The 20021-nt window shown below is 51.7% G+C and overlaps 1 protein-coding gene across 1 annotated transcript in view; it reads left to right on the forward strand.

Annotated features, from left to right (window-relative positions):
* Positions 1–18848, forward strand: part of CRACR2A (calcium release activated channel regulator 2A) — a gene marked incomplete at both ends in the record, with an annotated part of 69303 nt that extends 50455 nt beyond the window's left edge. The window contains 6 exons of the mRNA XM_080811348.1: positions 1127–1259; positions 6577–6658; positions 6757–6871; positions 14938–15039; positions 17265–17341; positions 18764–18848. Of these exons, the coding sequence (XP_080667474.1) occupies positions 1127–1259; positions 6577–6658; positions 6757–6871; positions 14938–15039; positions 17265–17341; positions 18764–18848 (594 nt within the window). The remainder of the gene's footprint in view (positions 1–1126; positions 1260–6576; positions 6659–6756; positions 6872–14937; positions 15040–17264; positions 17342–18763) is intronic.
* Positions 18849–20021: the final 1173 nt, after the last annotated feature.

Below are 20021 nucleotides of genomic sequence, written 5' to 3' on the forward strand. Positions count from 1 at the left end.
TTCTCCCCAAAAGGCTGTTAATGGCTTTTCTCCAAGGCTCAAGTACTGCAAATATCTGCCGCCACTCCATTATAGTATTTGCTAAACGAGAGGAGCTAATTCCCCCAGATCCGCTTCTAAATAGATCCAGGAGAGCTTCCTCATTTGGCCGGGCAGGGCTGGGCTGGGCCTGGAGGCAGGATTTGGACGAGCAAACAAGCAGTCAGTGGGAAGGAGCGATCATGCAGGCAAGAGGACTCTGGTTGCTCTGTGGCTCCGGCTGCCCTAGAACAAGTCCATTCCCCACCAGGCTTTAGGATCCCAGACGAACTCACTGGCCGACATGCTCCCGGCCCCTGCGGGCCACTGGGGCAAGGAGAAAGAGCGCAGGGACCGTTGAGTCTGGAAAGCTCCGCCCAGTCGTCTGGTCTGGCCTGGTGGATTTCCCAACCTACTGAGTGGAGAGCCTGTTCCCCAGGCAGATGGGGCCCTAACTGGAAGCTGATGAGGCGGAAGGAGGAGCACTGTGCAGGGAGGCAAGCAATACCATGCTCCATTCAGCCCAGGCTTTCAGTGATAGGCCAGAGATAAAGGCTCCCTAGCCTGGGCCATCTCTGCCCCTGTGACATACCTATGTCTTCTTCTTTCTCCCCTTCCCCTTGCAAACATCCCACCTGTCCTTCCCCTGCACAGAGAATCTCTGCCTTCTCTTTAAGCCCTAGCTCACAGCGTGTCCACCCCTCCTCCCGCCATGGACCCTGGACTCCCCCTCCCCCTCCACGCTGCCGGAGCAGTTGAATGCTTGTGTTGAATTATTTGTTTATATGGCTGCCTCCATCCATCCACGGCCACCCAGGCCTGGCTCCCCGTCCCCGTGTCCTCTGCCCAGGGTCTGCAGGACTGTAGGCAGACCACAAATGTTTGAGTGAGTGTCTCTCTTCCCTCCTGCTGATACTAGAAGGAGCCCTTGTGCCTAGAGCCCAGAGCTCCTTGTACCCAAGACTGGAGTGCCCTCCCTCGTGCTGGTCCACAGGCCAGGTCCCCGCCTTTCCCCGGACCCTGTAGGGACTGGTCGAAGGACAGGTTGTAGCAGGAGGTGGGGCTGGTGGCCACGCCAGCAGTTGGCCGGACTGTCTGCCATCCACAGGAGGAAGCCTCCCCCTCCATCCCAGACCGGCTCTTCAAAATTGTGCTTGTGGGCAATTCCGCTGTGGGGAAGACGTCCTTCCTGAGGAGGTTCTGTGAGGACCGGTTTGCCCCCGGCTTGGCAGCCACTGTGGGTGAGTTCTCGCGCCCCTCTGGGAAGGGAAGGGAAGGGAGTTAGAAGAGAGCCCAGGAAGGGACTGGGGGTCCGGTGGGAGTGGCCGTGGGGCCTTGCTGGTAGAGGGCCCTCGCCCGCTCGTTCCCCAGCGAGGCCGAAGGAGCAGCTCAAGCCCCCTCCTGCACAGTGCCAGCCGCTAAGCCCATTCCACACAGAGTGGAGCCCCTGAACGCTTCCTTCGTCCGGCCTGAGGGGAACTGCAGCCAGCAGAGGTGGGCTTGGGCCCACGTTTCCCTCCGAGCTCATCTCTTTTTTTAAAAAGATTTTATTTATTTATTTGACAGAGAGAGACACAGCGAGAGAGGGAACACAAGCAGGGGGAGTGGGAGAGGGAGAAGCAGGCTTCCTGCCAGGCAGGGAGCCCGATGATGAGGGGCTCAATCCCAGGACCTGGATCATGACCTGAGCTGAAGGCAGACGCTTAACGACTGAGCCCACCAGGCACCTCTAAGCCCATCTTTTTTTTATCATTTTTTTCTCCATTTTCAGCACGGCTTCATGCTTTTCCTGAACTGTGCACCCCAACACCACAACCCCTGCCTCCCCAAAGGGCCAGCAGCTTCCTGCCCTGCCCCTCCCTAAGTGTGCACATGTGTGTGCGTATGTGTGTGCGCATGTGTGTGTGTGTAGAGGGGTGCGGAGGAGGACGATGCCCTGGGTGACTCCTTTTACCAGCACATGTTACCCATCTGCGGCCCAGGCCTGCTGGGTGACAGCTGGATTTCATCGTGGAAGCTCATTAGGCTCAGCTATTAATGGATGATCTTGGCTTAATGTGTTCCCACACTCGAGTAATATTTTATTCAGATAGAGGCCTTTGCTCTCTTCACCCAAAGTTGCATTAGAAGATGTGGCAAGACCCAAGGGCGTACTGACCTTTTAGCTTCTACCTTTTGCTTGAATCACTCAAGCCAAAAATAAATCCACTGAGAGATTACTATGTACCATTTACCCACAGTGATAAGGCAGCTGTTCCAGAATTTGAAAACATATTGGTGTGATAAGCATATTTACCATGGGGCTTTTGTATTCATCACTTCAGTCTGTCTTCACACAACCCTGGGGGGAAAGAAGGTACTGTTATCAGCCCAATAGACAGATGGGGAAACTGAGGCCCAGAGAGATTGAGAGCTTGTCCACATTCCCTCAGCTTGTTCAGTGCTGATATTGGTCCCTCACTGGCCCCTTCTGTACCACTCCGCAGTATCTCCTTGAGCATACGGAGTTGTGTGTGCTCAGCACCCGGGGAGGGGTAAGGACACTTGCCCATCCTGAGAGGTGGGCACGGGTTGGTATAGCAGGGGAAGGCTGCTGAGGTTCAGTGGGACTTAAGGAGTCTGGGATTTTCATCTTGGCTCTGCCACTGATCAGCTGTGTGACCTTAGGAGAACATGTTACCCCTGGGTGCTTTTTCCTCCTGGAAGATTCGAACCAGGTCACTGAAGACAGCTTCCAAGCCTGGTTCTCTGTTCAGACCATCTTGGACCTTCAGCTGTCTGACAAGCTGGCTCTATAAGACAGGCTTCCCCTGCTCCAGAACCCTGCCTGGGGAGGCGCCATGTTCTTTCCCTTCCTTCCAAATTTGCTCCTGGAGGTGGGTCTCTTCCCACATGCTTCAGGCATCCCATTCTTACTGTTGGGTCTTTTCCTCCATTGGTGTCACATCTCGAACATTCTCCTGTCCCCTCCCTCCTGTCTCATTCCACCCAAAGACTGCGACCCCCTCCCCCAGATGAAGAATCAGGCCCCTAACAGGAAGAAGGGGAACCTATGACCCAAGCCTGGGGAAGTCTGGCCTTGCTGGCCTTGAGTGAGCCCAGTGTCCTGCAGGAACCAATGGCTGCCGGAGGAGGACTCACCTTCCTGGGGGCGTTCCGTGGGGTAGGCCCCCACAAGTCAGGGCTCCAGCGCAGGTGCATGGGAGACGGGGTGGGTGCCAGCCCCTCGGCCCTCAGAAGCGTCCCTCTGAGCGACGCGCACGGCGCACCTCCCCCGCAGATGAAATCAAGGAATCAGGGGCCGTTTACATTTCCAACCTGTACCCCTGAGCTGGAAGCCTCTGAAAAATGAAAAATCAGACTAATTTGCACTTCCCAGGAGACCAATTATGGAAACACCTACAATTTAGGAAGGGAAAAATATCAAAGATTCCAAATCAGGAATGCCCTTCATCACACTGCGCAGAACATGCTGGAACAGCAGCTGAAATTAGTCTCCCTGCCACACAACGTGCCTTGTTCTGGTACACATGTCAGTAACAGATGTCACACCAGCCACCAGAAAGATGCTCCCTTTAAAGAGACAGAGGAGCCACAGAATTCTGCTCTAGGGGGACAGAGCTGTCTCGCCCTAGCCTGGGGCTCCAGCCATCCACCCCCTGTCGGGAGCAGCACCCCACCAGCATACACAGAGTCCTAAGAGAGACTCAGCAGGTCCCTAAATCTTTCCACCCCCATCAAAGGGGACTTCAGGTCTCCCGCTCCCTCATATGGACACGATCCCTCCTGGACTCTTGGCTTGAACACAATGTAAATGCTCTAATATGGCAGTGTGACTTGAGGTCCCTGCCCACCCCACCTTAGGACCAGCGGATTCCTTCAAAGGCAAGTGCTTGAGTCCCGTGGGTGTCCTGGAGATGTCAAATGATGGTTTCTGTAGAACGCTGGAGCTCATTTTGTACATGACAGGACTGATTAATAGAAGCTAACGCTCCCTGGAAACTGGGACTCCGAGTCCTATGCTCCTTCTACTGCCCCACATTGGTTCACAGCCCCCTGCCATCAGTCACAGGCCACCGCCCAAGAGGTTTCTTCCAGAAGTTTTTTCCTAACAGAATTCACTCCGCCCTTTTTGGCCACCAGTCTGCTTTCTATCCCACTCCACATCTCTGCAGAGAAATCCTGGAGTTTTTCTCTGTGACAGCTTTCAGGCCCTCCACCTCCCAAATCCCCCTACTCTAAATGATATCTCGAGCCTGTCTTGTCCAGAAGGGTTAACGTCAGTCTTGGAGTCCATCAGCCCAGCTATAACCCACACTATCCCCCGACAAGACACGATGCAATTCTCAGTGATGGGGACCCCTGACGTCCAACTGTCATTCAGGAACCAGACAGGTTGCAAGTTGGCCGTCACTGCCATGTGTTTCTTGAATGCTACAGCTGGACTTCAAGATTACGAACCTCTGACCTAGCCCTCTACACCCTCCATCATCCCTCATTGGCAGATGAGGAGTGAAGACACCCCAAAATGACATAATGTCATCAAGGTCGCATAGCGAGTCAAGGCAAAACTGAGACTGGGACACACAGTGTGGGTTGCCCAGCTCCTGAAATGTTAGAACTGCCTGTGGTCTTAGAAACCAGTTTATTCCAGGCTCTCTGGTCCTACGTCATTGCATGTTGCCTGTTCTGTTGGTCTCGGACTCCTTGTGTCTCCTGCCACCGCCCCCGGGATCACCCGTGGGCTTCTCGGTTTCCCGGGCCTCTCTGTCTGAGGTTGCGGAGACAAGTACATTGTGTACCCAGCTGGGAGTCCCAGCAAGCTCACCAGAGCACAGAAACCACTTTGCTCCCTGTAAGACAAGCTCCCTGTCCTCCAGCAAAGTATTTGGCCAGTGAGATAGAGCAAGATCATGACCACAGCCAAGACCCAGAGGGCACCACCTGCCCCTCTGCCTGCCTGCCTTTCTGTTTAGGAGAGGGCTCTGTCCTGGGGGCTTTGGACCATCAGCCTGCTTTCAGATCAGACCCTGGAGGTGTGTTATCAGAAAGGGTCGTCTGGGTGACTCAGTCGTTAAGTGTTTGCCTTCGGCTCAGGTCATGATCCCAGGGTTCTGGGTTTGAGCCCCACATCGGGCTCTCTGCTTGGCGGGAAGCCACTCTCCCTGCTTGGGTTCCCTCTCTCGCTGTGTCTCTCTCTGTCAAATAAATAAAATCTTTAAAAAGAGAAAAGGAAAGGAGGCAGCTCCTTCAGTCCCCCAGAGCACAGACTGGGGAAGCCTCCTAGATTCAGCACAGCTAGTCATAACCTGTTTTGTTGGGAGTACTAAGCCCTGGGCTTTCTAGGTGAAATGAGGCTGCCAGGTGTCCCTGGGTACAGGGCGCCGTTGCAAAAAGAATGAGCCTCAGAGCTGGGCTTGTAACTCGCTATAGCCTGTGAAGCAAAGGGCGTCCAGAGTCCCTGCTGGTCTGACATTCTAGAAGTGGACGACTCTCCCTCCCACCTTCTTGCCACTCCTGGGCCCCTAGTGCCCTCGGCTTTGCCTGGAGACAGTTGCTGGGATGCCCTTTCCTATTTCCTGCCTCTCTGTCAGCTCTTTTGTCTCTGTGTCCAAGCTTCTATTGCTGTCCCTTACCGAGCCCTCCACAGCAATCTGTTAGGACGGCCCAACCCCTTCCCCCTGGGTCTTTTTGAAGGTGGCAGGGGATGCCCTCTAGATCCCAGATCAGATACCATGAGGGAGCAAGACTTTTTGAAAAGTGCTAAACATTTGTGAACATTCTTACACGATGTAGGAAAGAGGAATATGTTCTTAGAGAAACTGCATTAAGGTCCTTTTCTCCGAGGGCCACTGTGGGGTACGGACCTTATCTCTCTGGTGCAGGACTCTGGGCAGGGTCGAGGCCACAGAGAGATGGTTTTGACTGGCCCAGTGGCTGGGATTAGGAGCGCAAAACCCATCTCAGGGGTGAACGCTGCTTTTGACTCCCTCCCTTGCCACTTCTCTTCTGACCCTCCCTCCACCTGCCACCCCTCCCCCACTCCTATCCTTTTCTTTGGCTGATGGAAGTCTGAAAGTATGATCCATCCCCCAGGAATAAGTGAACTTTGTTATGGGAACTTCGAAAAGGATTTTAGGGAGTAGGGGGAGAGAGAAATAGGAGGACGGTCTCCTCCTCCTCTATCTTTGCAATGAGGGAGTAGATTCATGAAAAATAACAAATATCTTCATCTCGGTGTATCGTTTCTACATATGCGATCTCATTTGAGCCTTATTATAGAATCCCTAAAGAGGGCGTGAATTACATTGCAGCGAGGAAACTACAGTTCAGAGAGGTTAAGCTATTTGATCCACACCCTGCAGCTGCTCAGTGCCAGAGACAGGACCAGAGCTCAGCTTCCACACCTCCACGTCCAGGTCCCCACATCCCCTCCCTGGGGGCGGGGGGCACCTGCTCAGGGAGGTTTGTCACCCCAGCTTCACAGGCTTCTGGACATGCAGGGAGTCTGGGCATAGTTCTCTGATCTGGAAGTGATAGGCTCCCTCCACCTTGCAGGCATCGACTATCAGGTGAAAATGATGCACGTTGATGGCTCATACGTGGCACTGCAGCTGTGGGACACAGCAGGACAGGAGAGGTGAGGAGCACCCCTGACCCAACCTTGCCTCCTCCACCGCCCACCGAGGGGGCTGCCGGGATGCCTTGCAGCCCCTGACATGTGGCCCTCGGTGACAGGTACCGCTGCATCACCCAGCAGTTCTTCAGGAAGGCCGATGGCGTCGTCGTCATGTACGATGTCACAGCCAGACAGTCGTTCCTGTCAGTCCGGCAGTGGCTGAGCAGCGTGGAGGTGAGCTGGTGACCTTCTAGGAGCATTGACGCTGACTCCTGCCTCCCCCTTGTCCCTGCCCATCTCCCGCCCAGCCCTCTGCACTTCCAAAACCTGAGTCCACACCCGCCTTCTCCAGCAACACACCGGTTCCCACGTCCATACGGCTGTTCACCCAAGCCCAGCCCTCGGTACTGGGGTGAACGAGACTGACTCAGTCCCTGCCTTCATGGAGGTGGGGACTTGAGAAACAGATCACACCCCTGACTGTGTCATTACAGTGGCCATCAGTGCCTCGAGGGAAGGGGCTAGGATTGGGGAAGGGGCTCAGAATGGCAAGAAACCAGTGTTTAAACTGAGTCCCACCCGTGTTCTTCCCTCTCTCTTGGCCCTCAGTGTTGCTCTGGCTCCCTTGGGCCCAGCTATGCCCAGCCCAGGAGGGGCTCCACACAGTGTCTTAGGGCCTCTGTCACAACCCTCCACAAGAGGGGAGGCTGATCTACAATGTGAGCGCCCCCGGCTCACCCCAAGGCCACCCTGGGCGGGGCCCACAGGCAACAGCCCTCTTCTTTGAATTCTGGATTAGCTGTAAAACTCAACTCACTTGATTTATACTCACAGGAAGTTGCTTTGCAAGTGTTATGTACTTTCTGACCATCTGCATCATCTGCATGTTCTTCCTCAACCACTCAGATGCAGCCTTCTCAAGGCCAAGGTCAGGGTGGACAAGGCACATACTTATTTGACAGGGCCTCTGAGGAGTCTTTAACAAAACAATCAGCTAGGATACCCCACCGCCTTCCACCTGCAGTATCCGTGTGCTGCTCATGCATTTGTCTAAAGCACGGCCAGGCACTGTTCTAGGCTCTGGGAATGATAGCAGCAGGTAAGAGACAAGGTTCCGGTCCTTGTGGAGTTTGCCTTCATCCCTCTGTTCAAGCCCCGAAGACCTGGCATAGTCCTTACCTGCTTACCACACTGTAACACCGCTGTGAAGGACACAGTTGCCAGCCCAGCTCCCTGCCTCTGGGTCTCCTGAGAACTGACCCTGTGCCTTTGTCACACTGTGTAACAGGCGCCTGGCATGGGGCCCCGCAGAACTAGCGCTCAACAGATGTGGGAGGCATGAATGGATACGGTATCCTTGGGCGGGCAGAATCCTGGAGTTGTTCATTTCTTCATCCTTTTGGCCCTAAGATCTGTGATTCCTCCCACCAAAATCTGTTTCTCTTGGAGTTTGGATTGGCTGGGCCACTCCTTTCTTCTGTGAATCCACATCCTTCTCATTTCCAGGAAAAAGAAGGAACAAGAGTGGAAACCAGATTCAAAGTTTTCTCTGAAATTTGCTTCATACAAATTATTTCTCAAAATGATGGTGCTTGAGGAACTTACAGTAGAGAAAATGGAAGTTTTGACATGTAGCAAATGGCTCCAGGCCAAGCTAACAAAGGAGGCAAATGGGATGGGTAGCCTGGAAGCAATAGGACATGATTTTTTTTTTTTTGATAGTGCGGCCCATTTATCTTCCTCACAGAAATTAAGCTCCAGGAGTGACACTGGGGATTAGCTATCTGCTGGTTCCCAAACTTTCTTCCTGGGAACCCTGGGAACATAGAGACTACCCCCCCCCACCCCCACCCCCAGGAACTGGGGAGGGCTCATCCCCCAGATCACTGAGAGCCCTTTCTGTTTCATTCAGTTTTCTCAACTGGAATTCCAGGCCCAATTTTGTTAGACAAGAGGGTTTCCCTGTGAAAAATTACTGGTCTAAAACAGCCATCTCATTCTCAAAGGAAGACCTCAAGGCCATGACCTCTGTACCGCCCATTCTCTTCCCAGCTATGTACATTTCTTTCTTTTTTTTTTTTTTTAAGATTTTTTTAAAAATTTATTTGACAGACAGAGATCTCAAGTAGGCAGAGAGGCAGGCAGAGAGAGAGGAGGAAGCAGGCTCCCTGCTGAGCAGTGAGCCCCATGCGGGGCTCGATCCCAGGACCCTGGGACCATGACGTGAGCCGAAGGCAGAGGCTTTAACCCACTGAGCCACCCAGGCGCCCCAGCCAGCTATGTACATTTCACTGTCCCCAGACAGCGACATCTTGAGACAGACTGGAGCAGGTAGAGGCAGTTTAAGTAGTCTGGGACGAATAGGGATGGTGAGAGGAGGCAGACTTACAGAACCGTGCTCTTTGCCCTCAGTAGGGGCTGTTGCTTCGGAGGCCCTGGTTTTGCACCCAGAGCCCAAGATCTAGCTGGAGAGGTGGAATATTAGGTTGAATTTGGCGGCAGTGAGGCCAAGAAATCACAGAGGGCCACCGTTGCAGCTGGAAGCACGAGCTTGGTCATCTCCCGAGCTTGGTCATTCTCCTGAAAACCGGGCCAAGCCCCGGATGTCTGGCGTGTTCCCAAGTGGGGTAGGGCTGAGAAGCACTGTCAACACGTACCCAGCAAGAGACCTCAGGGAAACCCTAGTGCCTCGATGGCCCCCTGGGGAAGCCACACGGAAAGGCACTTAACCCAGAATTCTCCAGGCGAGGGCAGGACTTTTCTGTATCATTTGGAGTTTGAATGTTGCTTCTTGGGAGCATCAGCAGAAGGTTCGGATAAACTCTAAATGGGGATGCCAAACCCGGACGGTCAGGATCACCCGGGGTGCCTTCAGACAAAACAGAGGCCAGGCCTTCTCTCCTAAATAGAATGATTCAGGGCCTGGAAATACACTGAAGGGGGAGAAAAAAAAAAAAGAAAAAGAAAAAAGCAGCAGTCCCCTGGGTGATTTGGCTTCTCAGCTGCCATGACTCCAAGCCTGAAAAGTGCTTCTCGAAGTTTAACATGCACAGGAATCTCCCGGGCGCCTTGCTAAAATACAGAAGCTGACTTCTCAGGGTCAAAACCGTAGGTAGGCCCCGAGGTTCTAACAAGTTGTCAGGGAGGCCCGCGTGGCCAGGCCGGGTACCGCCCTTGGAGAAGCGAGGCTCTGAATCACTTGCAGAGATGTCTGTGTGCCTTCCCCCAAGACTCTGCCGCGCGTCCCCCACGGGGTCTGGCACGGGTGAGGTGCTGGGGGGACCTGGTGCGGGGACCCAGCCCAGTGGCCCAAGGATTGGAGACAAGTGTGGCAGGGGGTGGGGGGCGGTTGTGTGAACACGTGAACAAGTGTCAGATGGTGGAGTGTGTGTCGAAGGTGCAGAACAGTGGGATCGTGAATGCAATTATTCTCGAGATTCTTGAAAAGCTGAAGTCATTCTGCCTTGGCAACCAGCAATCAGGGGTGTCAGGTGACAGATTAAAACCTGACACCTAATTTGATCAGAGGGAACTGAAAATAATAAGTACTTTGTATTTGCGGAGCACCTTATTTTTCCATAGAACTCCAAGCACTTTGCGAACTCCCTCGCCCGGAGAAGGGGGGGTGGAGGGGGAGCTTTAATAACAGGCTTCAGAACCTGAAGCCTTATTATTAAGTGAATGCTGGCCAGCTGTTCTCAGCGCCCCTTCCTCCCGCAACCTGAAAAGCAGTATAAGAAGAAAGGGCTTAAATTGCCACAGATTATACGTGCCGAAGACTCACTCTTGGAAGAGGTTGTGCGGGGTGGGAACAGATGCTTGGGGTGGGGGTGGGGGGCGCTATGGTCCCTGAAAAGGAAGTTCTTACCGTCCCAGCTCCCACGAAACTGGCCAGTCACCCATGACAGAGTGGACTGGAGGCTCTGAAAGGTTCCTCCTGACCCCCCCATTCTTACAGCGTATGGCCTCTGATCCTCTGGGGGAGGGGGTCAGGATGGAGGAGGAGTGGGCACAGATGAGAGGACCCCAGAGGATCCTTCCAGTCCCTGCAGAACCCATATCCTTTGGCGCGAGAGAGAACAGACTAAGGCTTGTGCTGCTTTATGAGGTGGGAGAGCCCCCCCTCCCCCCGCCCCGTCACCTTGGCTGGTCCCCTGCCCCACCCACCCTCTTTTTTTCCTCCCCCTGCGCAGCCCTACCTTGCCCCCAGGCCTTCTGTCGGTTTACATTCCCTATATACCTTATAGCAGATCAAAACAGGTAGCCATTCCAGCCACCTTGGTATCCCCAGCCCTCTCCTACCTCCTTCTCATCTCTGCTGGGGAGGACTGGTTTAATCTAGAGAAGAAACAGGTGGCGTTCTCAGTGTCCCGTGTTTAGACCATGGGACCAACTGGACATCTGGAGACTTTGGGGCCTGTATCAGGGAAAATCAGATTTGGTACAAGCCTGAACGGGCTGGTGTTTTCCTCAAATCCAGTTTGTGGGTCCCCAATGTCTGCAGTCCGGGCATGTTGAACTTCTTGTTTCAATCTTTTGTCACTCCGGTGGCCCTGTATTGTTAGGCCTGTAAGTCAAGGAAGTGGAAAATGACAGAAGTCATTAAGCCAACAGGAGCTGCATCTCCAAACTGGAAAAAAAAAAAAAAAAAGGAGATTAATTTAATGCAGCCTCTTGTTTTATAGATGAAAAGTCCTTCGATCCAGAGAGAGGAAGTGACTTCTCCAAAAGTACCCCCAGCTTGCCAGACACCCAGCCAGAGCTAGAATCTAGGGCCCTGCCACTTCATTATGCTGCATTATGCATTATGTGACAAGAGTGTCACATGGTCTGTGGTTGAAATCTGCTTCTAAAAAATAGGTGTTCATTTCTCTTTTCCGTCCTTCCCACTTCGCCTCAAAGCACAATGCTCCGTTATAGCTCAAAGGGGCCAGGCCCCCTCTCCTCTCCCTTCATGGACCGCGAGCTAATTCTCGAATGAGAGTCTCTGTCATTGGTGGCCATGTTCAGCACAGAGCAAAAAATAGCAGTTTGATTTTTCCCCCCATGTTCCAAGTTGAGCTTGAAGTGCTGGCAGTTTAAAACGACTACACAAATAAATCTTGTTTTGACTCATAGTCCAGGGGGTGGATAAATATGGAAACCCCCAAGATATAATTTTGCAGTCATTTTTTTCTTAGCATAACTACATGCTTTAATGTGCTGAGAAATTTTTTTGTTCTGGCTCCAGGGAACTAGCAGCACTATCCTGGCTAAGTGCTTTCTCTTGCCTCCCAGCAAATGGATATTAACACACGCGCGCACACACGCACACACACAGGCACACACTACAGCCAAGCAAACCCAACAGCTGCACGTTCTGAGCTGAATGCCAGTCCTCTGCTCCAAGTTGACAGCTCATGTTATTTAAAGTCAGAGGTGGGTAATCTTGTGAATTTCAACACGTCTGTCTTCCAACAAGCTCAAGTTCAAAGAAAGGCAGCTGAAGCGGTTGGAGGTATGGAGAGAGACTTCTGTGCCGGGCATCAGCGATAGGAACCCGCTGCGTAGGTCCATCTCATAGCTCATTGAATAAAGTCTTTGAAAAAGAGTGCCCCCCCCAGAGGTCTTGTGCCCAGCTAAACAGCTTCGATTCCTTCCCTCTGCCCTGCCATGCCTACAGCATCTGTAGAAATGTCACCAGAGGTGGGATGGACCTTCAACAGGTTTGGCAAAGGGGGTGGGCTTTGGACTTTAGCCTTTGAACAGGAAGCGTTGCTTCATCTGGTGGGTCAGATCGAGCCTCTTCGTGCCAAGCGGTGCACAGGCCGAACAACTAGCTGGTTACGTGGAAAGCGTAAGGTTTGGGCAGAGAGCTGAAGACTTGAGGTTCAAGTCAGAGAGAACCTCGAGACATCTATCCCAGCCCCAGTCTTCCCCATGGCCTTGTGTCAAAGCCTGTTGTTGGGCCCTGGCGATGAAGACTGACCCCCAGGATGGATAGCACTCTCTGGCCTTGTGCGTGTGCTTACTTATTTTTGCCATCTCTTTGGAGATAGGCCTAATTCTTCATCAGTGGTGGGCCAGGGCCTGTGGAGGGGGAAGCCAGTTGTCCACAGTATTTGCATTAGAAAGGAACAATGCGGAAAAACAGAAGCCACAACTCTAGCTGGGGGTGGGGGTGGGGTGGGGAGGGAGGTAGCTTTTTTCCACTCCTTCTAAGATGTTTTATTTTTATATCCAGGCATTGCTTTAAAAAAGAAGACTGCCCCCCTTTCCCTCAGAGGCACCCCTGTGTTTGTGGTGCTCAGGGCTCAGATTCTGGGCTTGTCATTCTTCCCTATCTGACCCCATGTGGCCATTCAGCACCCACCACCCCCTTGGCCACCGAGGAGACTGAAACCATCACTCATTCCAAAATACCTGTATCCGGGTTCGAATTCTGCCTGGGGATTTCAAGTCCGATGCTCATATTTTCGGAGTTTCCATGTCAAGAAATCCCACAAGCCTTAGTCATCCCTCACACATAAATCTACAAATAACTCTCATGTGCTCTACAACAGCAAGCCTTTTGGCCCATTTCCCCGCTTCCTCCTCTTTTTTTCCTTTTCTCTGAAAAAGTCCTCACACAAGTTTCTGTGGCACCACACAGTCTGAAAATGGGGATATTCCCATTCCCGAACACTCTGGTAATAGGGAGCCACAGCAGGTCTCCATGCTGGAAGTCGTTTCTCATTTGCAGATACTTGGAACAGAGTACGATCCACTTAGCGCCTCTACTACAGTGTACATAATCTGATCTATTTCTGATAGGTCGGAAGACGCATTCCAAACCTGGCAGCGCCCTTGAGCCATCATTACCCACACGAGTTACCATCTGACCATGGGTAAATGGAGATACCACTTTGAGAGAGTTCTAGTTAATAAGACACTAAATAGCAGAGAGTTCCCTGGAAATCAGAATTTAGAGAAAACCGCTGGAGAACCATGGACCCGTATACTATAGGGTCCTCATAACTCAGTGACTTTGCTATTGTTCTTTCGGATTCTCTGAGCCTTAACGTTCTCATGGAGGAAATGAGAATTTTTTTTTTTTCACTACGGAACTGCAGTAAGAATGAACATGTACACTGAGGAGCCGTGGAGGCTTAATTTCAAATCTAATTGCATTCAAACTTAAAACACGCGCCCCTGTCGGATGGACGTGGGACATTTATTTGAAGCGGTGCGATCTAGTGGTTAAACTCTTGGCAAAACTGTAAGCAGTTGTCGGCTTCTGTCATCCCCTAACCCTCTCTGTTCAGTAAAACATTTTAGCTAAAAATGAATAACTATTGGTTACCAAATTATTAAAAGCCCCTAATTAAATATCTCGCTAAGTAAAAATAACAACCTGCTTACATGTGAATATTACCATATTAACTCACTTAATAGCTGTGTGCCGTGGGCCCTTTGTTTGCCCTCCTGAGAGGCGCGTGAAGTACACACATATCACGAGGGAGGACACCCCAGGGTGCAGAGACCTCAGGGAGCAGGCCCCTAGCTGGTGTGCCACGGTCACCGGGGGAGTAAAGAAAGTTGACCCTGTGAATACACCTGTTACTTGTGGCCCCAGAAGTGGAGTTTCTAGGGCACTGAGCTCTTCCCACGCGGGTTTCTGTCCAAGCCAGAGCGCCCGGCAATGGGGTCTGTACAGCCCCGCACGGTCACCTCAGATTCCATACACAACAATCGTAGACTGGGTGCTGGGGACCCAGTATCATGAATCAGAATTGGACCCAACCCTCAGGGAGCTTATGTGCCCAGTAGAAGGCCCCTGGAAGTGCCACGTGTAATCAAAGCAGCCCCTAGAACTGCTCCGAACCACATTGTCTTAATTCCTTTGCTTCATTCTGGTTCATTTTGACTAAGTCTGGTCACTTAGGAATGTTTTCAGGGATGCTATCAGCCCTGGAAAGGGACACGTAGTTCACTGGTGTCTGCTGTCCCCTCATCCTGTTACCCACAGCACACCTGGGGAGCCCGCATGTCCCATCCAGCAGCGATGAGTGGGGAAGGAGGGAGGGGGTCACTGTACAGCCCAGTCTGGGGGGCACCGGGAGGAAGGCCTGAGGCACCTTGCAGAAGCTTTGTAAACTGAGGCTATCGGAGAAGGTGATGGTCCCTTTCAGCTTTGGGGATGACTATATTCTTGCCTGGTCTATTGGGGCAGCAGGTGACTCTCAAGCCAGATTGTAACTTTCCCACCGGCATTTTAAGCCTGCCCTTCTGGGGTCTCCTTATGGATGCTTCTCTCATTTGGGGGATTATCTGTTCTGCAGGAAGCTGTGGGAGACTATATTCCTGTTCTTCTGCTGGGCAATAAAATTGACAACGAGAAAGAGCGGGAAGTTCCGCAAGGCCTCGGAGAGCGACTTGCCAAGGTAAAGAGCAAACGCTTCTGTCTCTCTGGACAGGGTGAAACCCTGAGGGCAGTCAGGCCTGTCCCCAAGAGCTTGGGAAGGAACTTTCTCTGGAAGCCCCCGGGAAGGAAGCAAGCGGGCAGGGTTGGTGTCCTGGCGTCATGGGAATGGCCCATCTCCTGCACACATGGTACTTTCTGTAGAAAGCCACGAACTGCAAGATAGAGTTGGCTGGGGATGACTAGGGTAGGGGGAGTTTTCCCAGACTCTCTTCCTTGGGGCTCAGAATGATAAATTGTTAGATAGTAATAGGTTACTTACTTAAATCCCCTATCTGATACTCAAATCCGTTCTTCTGCATTTTCACTTGATCACCTCCAGGGATGAAACACTCACTATCTGTAAGACAGCTTGTTCTTCTTTGAACAGCTCTGTTAGAGAGCTTATCCGCCCCATCAAGATTGAGCCCCGAGCTGTGAACTTGAGATAAACTCAGGGCATGCACTCGAAAACACAGCATTAAAATAAACATCAGCCCTCTTGCCCAAGCTGGGGACCTATAAGGCTCAATGGAAATCAGGCAGCAAACAGTGCTCGTTCCTTAGCCATCTCTCCTGCCTCCGAGTGGTTTTCAGGAAACTCTATGTCTGGGAAAATGGGGGTGCTTTCCAGGCCCAGGATTCCATACTTTTTAGTGTGCTTGCTCTAAACAGGGACTCACGGCCCCTGAGGCTGGGCAGATGGGCACAGAGACGAAGGGTCAAGGAAAAAAGGAGGAAGAAGGGTGACGAGGTAGCTAGCTGCCTGTCTGCCCTCCCTGACCCCCAGTACTGAAATTCAAAAGAACCCTGCCAACAGATTTCTCACGTCTCATCTGGCAGAAAACTGTGACCAGAACTGATGGGGAGCTGGTCTTCACTTACCTTGCTTGAATGAATTTGCAAATATTTCACCAAAGAAGTATTAATATGTTTGATTATAGGGTGCTGTCCCAGACCCATGGAGGGTGACACAGTATAGACATCTGCTGTGTCTCTGAGACTCAGAATCTCTGCATCCCCAAATACATCTGGATCCAAGGATTTTGATTAATGAAACGCAGGCTTGTGTTTTTATCACCCCGTTTTTTTTCCCTTTTGTCTCTTTTTGGTCAGTTGAAAGCAATCAAACAAACAAAAACAAGGCTCCGAGACACAAGTATTGATTCAGTTTCTCACACGGGTCCTCACTGGTGGAGTCAGGAAGCTGGAGGCAAATCACGTCTTTGAAGTCTAGATCCTGTGTAGCTCTCCCTCCTCCCACTATGGAGGCTTTATTCTTCCGAAGACTGTCCCAGAGTCAGACTCCACCAACAGCAGTGTGGACGGGGGCTGGGTGAAGAGAACCAAGCATGGAGCAGGGGCCCCTGGGGCAGCAAGTCAGGAAAGCTGAGCTGGGAGCCAGTGTCCGTAGAGTCCCCTGATCTGCAAACCTCAGCAGAAGTGTCCTCCCTCAGCTGCCTGCATCCCCACAGGGCATCTGCGTCCCTACCATTAGCACTGTCCCGACCGAGGAAGTAGGAAATCTACTAACAGGATTGATAAATGGGCATAATGATAAGCCTTGGCCAAGAGCCCCCACCATGCAGGCAGGACGGCCTCTGCCTACTGAGGTGATGGACAGTTGTCCTGTGGCACCAACGCTGGCAGCCTAGGCAGCTGGAATATTAATTAACTGGTGTGAAAGAGATTTTCTACTGGAGTGCCTCAGTGACACCTGCCCCAGGGCCAGCGTCCTGCGAAAAGCCCCGCCGTTAGCTATATAAGTCATTGAATGAACAGACCCTGTCGTTTGTACTGTGCCCTTGGTTTCCCTGCCTGTGTAGTGGGAAGAATGTGGCCCATCCCAGCCTTTGTATCTTTGCCTGCATCACAGGCTGGTGTGAAAAGGAAACAAGCATGTACATACCTGAGAGCAATTATGGGAACGTGTAAAGCACTAAGGCGGCACACTGTTTTATGTTTTACAATTGTTATAGCTCACCTGGGAGATGGTTACAGAACTTGCCTTAGGGAGCCCAGGGCAGCGAGGGAAATCAACCTTCTTATACAGAGTGGGGAGGGGGAGAGGAATGAAGAGGGTCTTTGAGGGGAAGTAAGGGATGCTGAGAGATGCAGACAGGCTGTTTTCCCATCTCCCATGGTTCCATCGAGCCCCCCCCACCTCCCCAGCACTCTCTTTCTGTCCCCTCTGCTTTATGATTCCAGGAGAACAATCTGATCTTCTATGAATGCAGTGCCTATTCCGGTCACAACACCAAAGAGTCCCTGCTCCATCTAGCCAGGTACAGAGGTGCATCCCCGAGACATGGTCTGGTGGGAAGCACCTGCGTTCACCTCTGTGCGGACCCTACGCCCTCTGTCTGCTGGAGCCTTCTGGGTAAAGGGGCTAGAGGCCTAGGCCTTTGTGTGGGGTTCAGGGACAGCCTTCTGAAATACAATAGGGACAAAAAGGAAACCCTCCCTGCCTCTCATCCCCACTGCCTTCTTCTTCTGAAGCTTAAAATCTGCCTTTTTCTCCAGGGATCTTCTTTTTAAATGCAAATGCTTCTGGGAAAGGTCACATCACAGGTCCCTGAACACTGGCCAGTATCTTAGCAGGGAATAGTTGGCATCCAGCTGGGAACAACAACAGTTATAATATAGGCTCTAGGGGAGGGGGCAGAGAAGCCAGGGAGAGAGGCGCTCTTTGGGAGGGACTAGAGGCACCAAGGCGACAGTGCTTAAAGGGTTATTTCCACCAAAAGACTTTTTTCATAAGCCTCTCCGTACACCAAAATTTTAAAAACCCCAAAACCATAGAAGAAGGCCCTATTCTCAATACTTGGACATTCATTCATTTATTCACTTATTTATAGGCATTCATTTCATTCCACATATGCACCCACCCACCCATCCATCCATCCATCCATCCACCCGTCTACCATGCACTCATCCGTTCATCCATCCATCCACCTACCTGTCCACTCACCTACCTGTCTATCCAGAACCACTTTATCTATGCCTAGGAGAGGTTGTGGAGTCATGGAAGACCATGGGGAAAGTTGTAGGCTTTTCTCTGACACTGATTTCTAGGCCACTGATTTCTAGGCCTACCTCTCTGAGCATTGCCCCTAACATAGGAACATCCATCATAGCATCCCTGCTGACTCAGGTTGTTGTAAATATCCAGAGAAATGTGAAAGGTGAAAACACATTGAGGTTATAAGGCAGGGATAAGATCCTTAGCACTATTTTTAATCCTTCACCTCCTACATTTAATCTGGAACTGTAGCGACATGGGACAGACCTCCTATAGGGTTAATAATGCAAAAGTATACTTTTTGAGACGCTACTGTGTGCCAGGTACTAGATAGGCTACAGAGACACAGAGACAAAACATACCGTTCTGCTTCAAGCAGCTTTCTCACCTGAAGGAGCCACCCGGGGAGAAAGCACCTTCTGACACAGGGTGATGGGGTTATAACAGAGGAATGGCTAGAATACTGTCAGGGACACTTACACCACCTGGAGAATCAGGGGAGGCTTCTTGGAAGAGGTGTCATGAAAGATCCATATTGCCTAAACGTTGTCTTTACAAATTATGGTTACTCCCAGAGGGAGATTTTGAATTCTCTGATGCTCTGGTGAGGCTGATCATCCAGATGGCCTGTGACCCCAGGACCTAGTGCTCTCCACTACTGATGCTATACCTTCCCCTCTCCCAGGATCCTCAAGAAACAAGAAGATACAGCCAGGGAGGACACAATACAGGTTGACCGCCCTGCCAAAAAGAAATCTTGCTGTGGCTGATGAGAGCCCTTCCAGCCCTGTTCCATGTGGATATGAGGTCACAGGACTTACCCCGATTCCTGCACATGGGCTCCTGCTTGGATGCTGCCACCACAGCCTGCCTAAGCCCTTGTTTCCGTCAGCGACTTGCCTCCACCAACAGGAAGGGAAGCACATCCAGCCAGGAAAGCTGCTCCTGGAGCATTCTGGAGTCTTTATCTTCTCTCTCTAGACCCAGGTGCCCATTTCCCACCCCTTCCCCCAGCTTGGTTTTGTGGGGAAAAGAAACAGATGGGCTTTTCCAGAAAAATCACCACATGCTTTCCCCACCTCCCTTCTGCTCCCCCTTGCCCTTAGGAAATGCAGCACCATGGTTGCCATGGCAACCACGAAGGGCGGACTTGCTGCTTCCTGTAGGCCAAAGACACAGGACCAGGGCGGTGGGTCTTCCTCTGGCTCCTGTTCTCTGGCTATCAATGGCATGCCCTTGGCATATGCTTCGTAGACCTCGAGATGCCCACGTGGTGTTGAGAAAAGCAAGCCAGGGCGTCCACATTCTATTGCACACCCCACCCGCAGGGATCCTGCTCCTTGCTGGGCTGCAGAACCCCGTGTCTCAGCAGCCGCCATGCCTCCTGTATTTGTCCCCTCGCAGTCTCTGGAGCCTGCCTTATGAGAAACCCACACCCTTTCCTCTCAACCCCCGACCCACAGCCCTGATTCCAAGGTGGACTGTGGGTGATAAATGTGTGCCTGGGGTGAGTGAGTGGGCTTAGTCCTACTTAACTTTAACTAAGAGATGAGAAGAAAACGAGGGGAAAAACCCATCTGCTGCTAAACAGAGCGACCATTTCTGGTGTATAAATAAGGTATATATAGCTCTGTAAAAGCCATTTTCCAATGTTTCTCAAAATAGCTCTTCAAAAAATTGTACATGATGATTAATGGGGTAGATTGACATGCAGGCAGTGAGGCCCAGCACTGGGTCCATAGTTACCGACTTCATTTTATTTTATTTTATTTTATTTCCAGAAGACTATATTTAAAAAAAGAAAGTGTGGTCATGTTGTTGACATATAGCTGGTGTTTCAGAAGTGAGCAGAGTGTAGCTGCAGACTTCAACACCCCTGGGACCTCACCAGTTCAGGGCACTTGCATTATGGGGCATGATCTGGGCCTGGGTGTGGTCCCTTC

The sequence above is a fragment of the Martes martes genome, assembly GCF_963455335.1.
Source record: "Martes martes genome assembly, chromosome: 8".
NCBI lineage: Eukaryota > Metazoa > Chordata > Mammalia > Carnivora > Mustelidae > Martes > Martes martes.